At 49.8% G+C, this 8426-nt stretch overlaps 1 protein-coding gene across 1 annotated transcript in view; it reads right to left on the bottom strand.

Moving 5' to 3' along the window:
* Positions 1-7621, bottom strand: part of NOL4L (nucleolar protein 4-like) — a 44379-nt gene extending 36758 nt beyond the window's left edge. Inside the window, exons 1-3 of the mRNA XM_009318759.1 lie at positions 7598-7621; positions 7042-7197; positions 3178-3289 (exon numbers count right to left, since the gene is read on the bottom strand). Of these exons, the coding sequence (XP_009317034.1) occupies positions 3178-3289; positions 7042-7197; positions 7598-7621 (292 nt within the window). The remainder of the gene's footprint in view (positions 1-3177; positions 3290-7041; positions 7198-7597) is intronic.
* Between the last annotated feature and the right edge of the window lie 805 nt (positions 7622-8426).

Genomic DNA, 8426 nt, shown 5'->3' with positions numbered 1-8426 from the left:
GTGGATGCGGTAAAAGGTGCCCAGAGCTACTCAGGCCATCACCTCCCCCAAACATGAAGCTGCAAAGCTTTTAGGAACCTTGTAAACTAATTCCTCCCTTCTTTTCTCATGGCTGTATATCACTGGTCTCTGTCATGCTTCGACCTATAGATTAATTAAGAGCACTTCTATGCCTCTATATATTAAGCACCGAAAATAACCCATTATTCTCCTGTGCAAGGTTGTTATCTTGTGATAAAAAGATGCTAAAATCCCAGTGCAAGGGGTGCTTCTCGCAGTCTGGTTCTGCAGTGAAAGGAGAAACAGCCCCCAGGAACAAAATCTGCCACCTACCCAGGTTGGCTGGAGTCGTCAGTATTTGAGTCTTTAAGAAGAGTTTAGGAAAGCATTTGCTAAGAGTAACAAAGATAGAGCTGCTCTTTCCTTGAAGCACGGGTGTGGATGAGGCGAGTCTCTCAGTCCTCTGAGGATGATGTGTTGCTCTCCTGCCACCCCCCACTTAATAGTTCAGCGCTGCAGAAATGAATGAGGCTCAACAGAAGCTCAGCATCCTCACAGGGGGAGGAAGAGGGAGGTAGATGATCTTTGGTGCCTAGATTCTGCCTGAAACCATCCTGATGTAAATCTGGAATAAACCCATTAGCAGCCACAAATTTACTGTGAATTTGTGCAACTGCAACAGATAAGAGCTTGAGCCTAAGAAACCAAAACCTTTTTTTTTAAGCTAACTGGAAAAGAAAGAAAACCTTTGTTTTAAAAGGCCTGGGGGACTCCACGGGAACAATCTTCATATCCTACGTCACAAGAGGGGGCTACTGGAATCCTTTAGCTCATTTTTCAAAAAGTTATCACATGCCCCATGTGTTTGACACACAGATGAAATAGGCAGAATGGTTTAAAGTAAAATGGTTTCAATCCTAATTCCACTCTTGTGTAACTCCACTGGAATTAGTCCTAATTTAATAACAGTGTAAAGAGATCACAGCAAAGTCCAGTGATGTTCAAAGTTTCCCATGAGCAAGACAATTTGCTTTGATGAATTATGTGGGTGCCCTGCAGGGTTTGATGTCAGATACGTTTAATTAGGGATTTTTATGATCACAAATGAAATGTGTTGAGATTTGTTTAACAGACAAGAGAAGTAGGAAGAGACGGGAATGACTCAAATTTTTTCATCCTACTGAGTTAAACTTTAGCTATATATGCTTGTATATGTGTATGCATGTGCATACACCTAGGTAATTCTTCTATGACCCCAATGTTTTTTTAGGTGATTTGCTCCCGATAAATTCCTGAATATGTATTAGTGAAATCAGACACTCTTCCCCAGTAAAAGTTACCTTATCTAATCTACTCCATGCATTTTCACAGGTACTTAGTCACTATTTAGGTAGTATTCAGAGCAGAAAGGCACTTCTGTCCTTCCATTCCTGGTGGGTAAGAAGCAGGACTTTTTATGTGCGGGATCCTTTGTTTTCCTGTTTGATTAATTTTTAAGACAACTGGTAAGGGGGAAAGCTTTATGAAAATAACTTATAATTTATATTAATTTAGAAATTTGCTCAGGACAGCCAGATCTCAGCCCTGATCATGGTTTCCACAGCTAGGACTGCTCTGGGGAGGATACTCAGCACTTGGTGTTCTCTGAGCTGCCTCTGAGCCGGGACGGGTGCCGTGTCACTGGGGGAGGCACGGGAGACACGGGGATGGTGGGTGGGCAAGGGGGAGCCCCTGAAGGAACAATGACCCTTTTCATCAGCTGCCTCCTGAAAAGGGATCTCGAGCTCCGGGGCAGACTGCTCGGCTAGTGCCAGGCATTTAGTAAAGTGTCCCGTTTTGGGTCAAGCCAACAGGTGACGTCCTTGTTGGCCTGACTCTCATCCCATCGCCCTTCCCGCCCACTGAGCCGACTGCTGCAGCCGCAGCACTTGGAACGTCACTGGTGATGGATGCGGCGCAACCAGTGTAAAGGTCAGGTTTGCTCCCAGTGAGGCCAAAGACCAAAACTTCTCTTGACCTAATTGAAAAGAGGGATCGGGCCCTTAGCCGGCAGGGTGGGAAGTGCCGCAGTAATGGAGCTTAGGCTAATAAATGTCACATAGGATTATTTGGGAGAGTTTCTAAAAAATGTAACAAGCATTTCAGTCACTAGCTTTGGATAGCTGGCACACATAATCCACTTAAACGGAACCTCTGGGCTGTCCACAGCTCTGCTTGTAGCAGTAAACAGCCGGAAATCAGTATTTAATACTAGAAATTTTCTGTTGTTGGGTCCTTTGTTCATTTAATTCTGCTTCTCTGCTTGATAAGAGCTGCCAAATGAGCCTGTTTGCCTTAACAGTTTTGAAATAGACTAACTCTGCAGTTTGCTTATGTTTTTTTAAAGAACCAATTTCGTTGGGTGAAACCTCTCAGAGTCAGTTTGATGCTTTGCACTTGATCATGAAAACAAGTTTGTAATTCAGAAAAAAACACACAAACATCAACTTTAACCATTTACTCTGGAAGAAAACCTGGTCCCATCTTATGCTCTGCTTATATCTTTTAGGCCTGGGAGCTGCAGATTGGTTCCGTTTACAAAAGAACCATAATGAGCCAACCACCACAATGGCCACGCTAATTGGTTGTATACATAGGCATAATATAACTTTGATTACCAAAACACTTTCCATTATCAAAAATAGGATCATGACGTGCATATCTATTAATTACTGCAAATTACTTCTTTATCAGAAACTTCAGTTATTCAGACCTATTCAGTGTCTTTCATTACAATTTAATAGTTTAAAGGAAAAACTTTAGGTCACGTTTTTTCAGAAATCTAAGTTTCCACCCACACACAATTATGGGCTGATTGCAGACATATCTGAAGTATTTTTGACCCAAGCTTTGTACGGTTGCACTGGGAAAGGTGGACTGAGAAGTGAAACTGCCTGCCTGCTCGGAAAGACAGCTAGGCTGCTTCTGCTCTCTAAGCTGAAAACAGTGATGGACAAACCAGATTTAAGCAATTCTTTCAGCTTGGCTATAAAAATGCATGAAAAATAACACAGGTTAGGAAAACCATTTGGTAAAGAAGTATCTCATCGGCGGGGCAGTATCCTGACAGCTATCAGTGATACCATGCTGGTGCGAAATGCTGTGTCAGCTCTGCTGGCAGAATTCATTCACCTTTACCTTTGGGCTCCAGTCCGTTGGAGTTGAAATGCATCCTCTTCTGGCACTCAGTGCAACTCATCAGGAACCTGGTCACAGCTTCTCTCGGGAGAAAAGCATAGGTCTCTGCAATCTGGGAAGAGAACGAAGACGGCTGTATGTCCTGGGCGAGGGAGAATGCCTAACGGAGAGCTGGGCCGAGGGCGCGGGAGGCCACCAGCACCCTCCCACCTCGCCGGCTCAGCCTAGCCAAGAACATCAACGACTCACAGCAACACACCGTTTCTGTCAGCCTGGTCCTGGGATCCCTGAATCCCTCCCTCCGGAGCAACTGTTGATGGAGGAACATTTTTGGAGGGTAATTGGTGTGTCAGAGAGGCACCGAGATGCAAACGAACAGACCTTTGGACTCCCTGCGTAGCCACTCCTTCCCAGAAACTCCCTTCCATTCTCCCTCAGAGTCTGGGAAGAGCGAAGCTACAAATGTGTAAGAATCAAATGAGAAAGTACGGTCTCGTCAGCTCTGTTTGCATTGTTAATTATCATCACACCAGTAACCTGAAGAATCCATTAATCTTTTGTAAGGGCAGGTCACTTTTTCCCACAATGACAATCAATTACTGTTAATACTTTGCACTTCTGTGACATATTTTATCTAGGGAATTGAAAACATTTTTACAAACAGTAATGAATTGAGTCTCCTGAACCTTTGTGGGATATTTGTATTTTACAGATGAGGAAAAGCTAAGGATAAATATTTAAAACTTGGATGCCTGAAGTTAAACACTGCATCCAGACCTAAGCACCCACAGAAGGTGCCTGGCTATCACAGAGTCCTATTATTCCAATTAATCCCTGCCAGCAGCAATTTTACAGTGTTTCTAAAGATCAAGACTAGGTTGTTTGGAGAAGGAATGAGGCAATTTTAATGTAGATTTCTTTAAGGCCGTAAGAGACCATCAAATCATGGAGTCTGACCTTCTGTGTAGCACAAGTCAGGGAATTTCACCCAGGTTCTCCTGCAGCCCAGTAGCCTGTGGTTTGCCTAAAACATCTTCCAGGAAGACATCTGGTCTTAATTGGAAGGCATTAAGAGGTGGAGAGCCCAACTCTTACTTTGGGGTTGGTTCCTACGGTTAATCACCCATCCTGTTTGGTCTAAGTGACTTGTCCTAGCACGGTGGTTCCCAAACCAGGGGCCGTGACCCCAGCAGGGGTCACAGCACTTACAAGTGGGGTCATAAAGCAGACAGAAATTCAATTGTTTGTGCCAGTCCTCAGGGCTGCGAGCCCGGCAGAAGTGGGGCTCATAACGGGAAGCAGGGCTGCAACCAGACACCTCGCGAGCAACGGCTGGTGACGGGGGCCGAGCCAGGAGGGCAGCCCAGGATGTCCTGATCCCCCTCCTCTGGCCAGTGGGCATCACCCTCCCACCTTATTTTGTTAATAAAAATTCAAAACACCTAAATTCCAAGCATTTTTCTATCCTACAGGAAAGGGTGATGCTTAAGCTTGGAATAAAATAACAATATAGTAGAAGTGCAATGGGGCAGAGGGTTTGCTTGATCATGACTAAAGCAGCCCCGTGACCCGACGTTGCAGTGGGAGGGAAAGACATTTATCTCCACTGAGCGGCAGCAGAGCCCGAGGTTTTGCATGCACGCTAATGCCAGATGGGTGGAAAGTTCAGGCAAGGGACCTTGTCCCAGCCGTTCAAATGGAGGATGCAGTGCCTGGTCCTCATGGGATTCTCCTCCTATTTAGCTACAGCCCCACGGAGTTCTGTTGCGACTAAGCGGCTGCCCAGCTCAGCCTTTGCCTCTGTGCGGTATTTATCAATGCACAAGCACTAGGGACTCCCACAGAAACACTGAAATTAGGGGCCTGAAAATTGCTGGTGGCAAACGTGGTATTGTGGTGCAGGCAGGGAACTGTCCCTTCATGCTGCCCGCGGGGCTGAGCCCAGTTTCCCTGCCTCTTTTGCTCCAGCAAGCCCATGGTCTCTGCTGCAAATGTTCAGCTAATTTTAGTGATACAGTTGTTATTTCTCAGCTGATTTGATGCTCTGCAGAGCAGACAGCTTCCTTGATGAGTTATCTCCCATCCAAACTCCCTTTCTGATTGCCTCCCTCCGGAGGTCACAGACAAGGGCAAACTCTCCAGTGCCTTTAATCAGAAACGGTGGGGAAAGGGAGAGGGAGAGAAACAGCAGGGGACACTGAAGCCTCCCGAGCTGACTGCCCAGCAGCGTCCCTTTGTGCACCCGAGCCATGGCGCGGGGTGCGCTATGCAGCATTTCACCTTCCAGACCCGGCTGCAAAGGCGCTCCAGGGAGACAGGGCATGAGCAAGGCCAGCCAGCCTAGCCAGCAGCGTCCTGCCAGGTCAGGAGGGGATACACACTGCTAATGTGATGATCTCAGCTCAAGAGGGAGACGGAGGGGTGGAGCGTGAAGCTCTCTGACTGCTGCGAGCAGGCCTGGCAAAACAGACGGATCCAGCCTGCTCCCCCGAGGCTGTGCAGGGCACAGATTAGTCCTCCAGAGAGCTGAATTGAAGGAATTAGGGGAGGGTCGGAGTGGTCTGCTGGGGAAATGAGTGGAAAGTTTTTAAATTGTGGTCATGCTGCTGGGGCTGCCCCCCCCCCCGACTATAAAGAGGCCACCTGCCCTTGGCCAGGGAAGGTCAGCGTGTGCCCCGGCCCTGTGCTCTGCCGCAGGGGCTGGAGTTGAGCATGCAGGGCACGGAGCGATGCCACGAGCGGTGAGCACAGAGCCCTGCTCCCCGGGGGCTCCCACCGCACAAGGGGGGCTGCAGGGCACTGGGCTGCCCCTCCGGCACCAGCGCGCAGAGCTACTGATGGGCTGGGGACATAGGCAGGCAGGACAGGCAGGACAGACTCCACCCCTGAGCCGGCTCCAGCAGCACACTGAGCCCAGCGTAATCTCAGGCATCATCGCAGAGACCAGGGCAGCCTGCACAGACCTCTCCAAGATGATGTATACACCAGAGACACGAGCTGCCAGCCAGCCACTTCTGTCTCTAAGCGACCTGGTCCTTAGGGCTGTGCGATTCAAGGGAGTAGCTCGGTTTTGGACAGTAAATTCAGCTCTTCTTGTAAGAGGAGAGCCCAAACGTTTGCATCGAAGGGCTGTGCAGAGTCAGGAGAAACAGCAAGATCCCTGGAGAAGCACACTTCAAGCTAAATTATTCCTGACCTAACTAGAGTGGTTTCAGGATGGATAGAGCTGGTTCTCACATCCATGGAGCACCTGACGAGACTTAGCTCGGTGCCTGCCTCCATTTTGTAACGGAGGAAACCCAGGATGGGCTGGTGAGAGGATCAGCTCGGCCAGGGAAGAGGGGCAGGCTCCGGCCGTGCTCCAGTCCCCTTTCCGGCTGCTCCTGCCCTTCAAGGCCCACGCGAGACATTTCCCTCCGGCCAAGGGAGACGGGGAGGCAGATGGCACGGAGCAGAGTGCACAGGGGACTGGGCAAACATCCCCTCGCCCGTCAGTAATACTGAGTATGTCTCTTTTTCTTTTTTTTCCTCCCAGACACGTACAGTTGTCTTTGTATGATTCACTTTGTCTTTCCTCTCCAAGCAGCCATACCGTTGTGCTGTACCGTTGTGCTGCACCGTTGTGCTGCCACTGCAGCCCAGTTTCCCGTTGCCCGAGCACAGCTGCTCTGCCTTTAAACAGCTCCTTTCTCACGCCTCCCCGCACAGGCAAACAGGACTCTCCTTCACCTCTGCCTCCCGCCAGCGGCTCCGCTTCTACCTGCCCTCCCATCCCCAACCTCGCGGGATGCCCGCTCCCATGGCCCCTCTTCCCCTTCGCTCCCGTCCCCTCGCTGCCCAGGGCACGCGAAGGGGGAGTCTCACCGCTCGGTAGGTTTTCTTCTGCCCGGCATGTTTGGGTGCTTTGCCCGGCTCCGACGAGCTCTCCACATGCATCGAGTATATGATGTCAAAGAAATCTTCCACCACAGCCACGCGTTTCAGAGAGATGCCCTCGGGCTCCGACAGTCCATCTGCCCCCTACAACAGTGCAGGCAAGTTGAGTTAGTGTCAGCGATGGGTGACAGGGGTGACAAGATCGGCCCGGGGCTAATGCGGTTGGAGGGGCCAGAGTCGCGGTGCTCCAGCCCCGGGCTGCTGTGGGCACGGGGGATGTGGGGGATAAATTAAACAGTGCTCCAGGGAGGATCCTGCTGTAGCCAGGGCAGTGGTGGCTGCTGCTGTTGTTTTGCTAAAGCTGCCAGTGAAATTGGGCCAGGAACAAAAACAAGGGAACAGTCCAGAGTGGAGTCACAACCAATTGAGAAATTCAATTTTCATAATTTGGGATGATTTCGCTAGGAGGGAAACAGGCAGAGGAAGCTCTTTGGACCTGCACATGGTACTAAACCATCCTGGGAAGCCCCACAACGTGGGGCACCTTCGCTCTGGCTGCAGTCCCCATGGACGCGGATCAGCCGGCAAGACAAGGTTTCGCTGTGATGCCAGGATACGGCCCCTAAAGGAAGGAGACAGAATCGCCCTCCTTCCCTGCACTGACCTTTCCAAGGCACCCTCCCTCTCTCGCATACGCAGAGCAGCTGAGCGCTGGCAGCAGCAGCACAGCTCTTTGTGTGTTAGGATGTGCTGGAGAGCAGGAGGCAGTAATTCTGCCACACGGCAGTGGTGACAGACTGGTGGGAGTGGGAAGTGTGGGGAGCAGTGCTCCTCCGAGCTGACTGGCACCAACGGTGTCAGCTCACACTGGCAGGGTGCGCCGCGGGAAGGGGAGGCAGCCTTTGGTACCCGGCAGCTGCTAACGGCGCTCCGGCACAAAGCACCAGAGCGGGGAGTGCTAATAGGAGGTAGTCGGTGGCTGCTCTAATGGCTGTGGGTACTGAAAAAGGGCCAGGCTTCGGGAGGTCGCTTAGCTTTTTCCTTGAAAAAAATGCCATTGTTGCATAGACAGCTGTATAGATATAAAAAAATATATATTATGTATACATATACTACGTCCCTTTGAGGCCTGCTTTCCGAAAAGCTGTGCACGGATGCCATCCAGCTGGTATACACCAGGCTGGTGAGCAGCAACCTGCACATCTAAATGACCTGCAAACTATCTTTTTCACGTGCATTTACGCACCTGTGAGTGCAGGCAGAGGCTGGCAGAAGTCTCCTTGCAAAGGGAACGCCCAATCTCCTAACCTTTATTTTTTGTTGTTATTAGTGGTTGGGCTCTGTGTATCTTACACGGTGTATAGACTGAATAA

Source organism: Pygoscelis adeliae, unplaced genomic scaffold (assembly GCF_000699105.1).
Source record: "Pygoscelis adeliae isolate BGI_AS28 unplaced genomic scaffold, ASM69910v1 Scaffold432, whole genome shotgun sequence".
Lineage (NCBI taxonomy): Eukaryota > Metazoa > Chordata > Aves > Sphenisciformes > Spheniscidae > Pygoscelis > Pygoscelis adeliae.
This window is presented reverse-complemented; position numbering and strand designations above follow the sequence as displayed.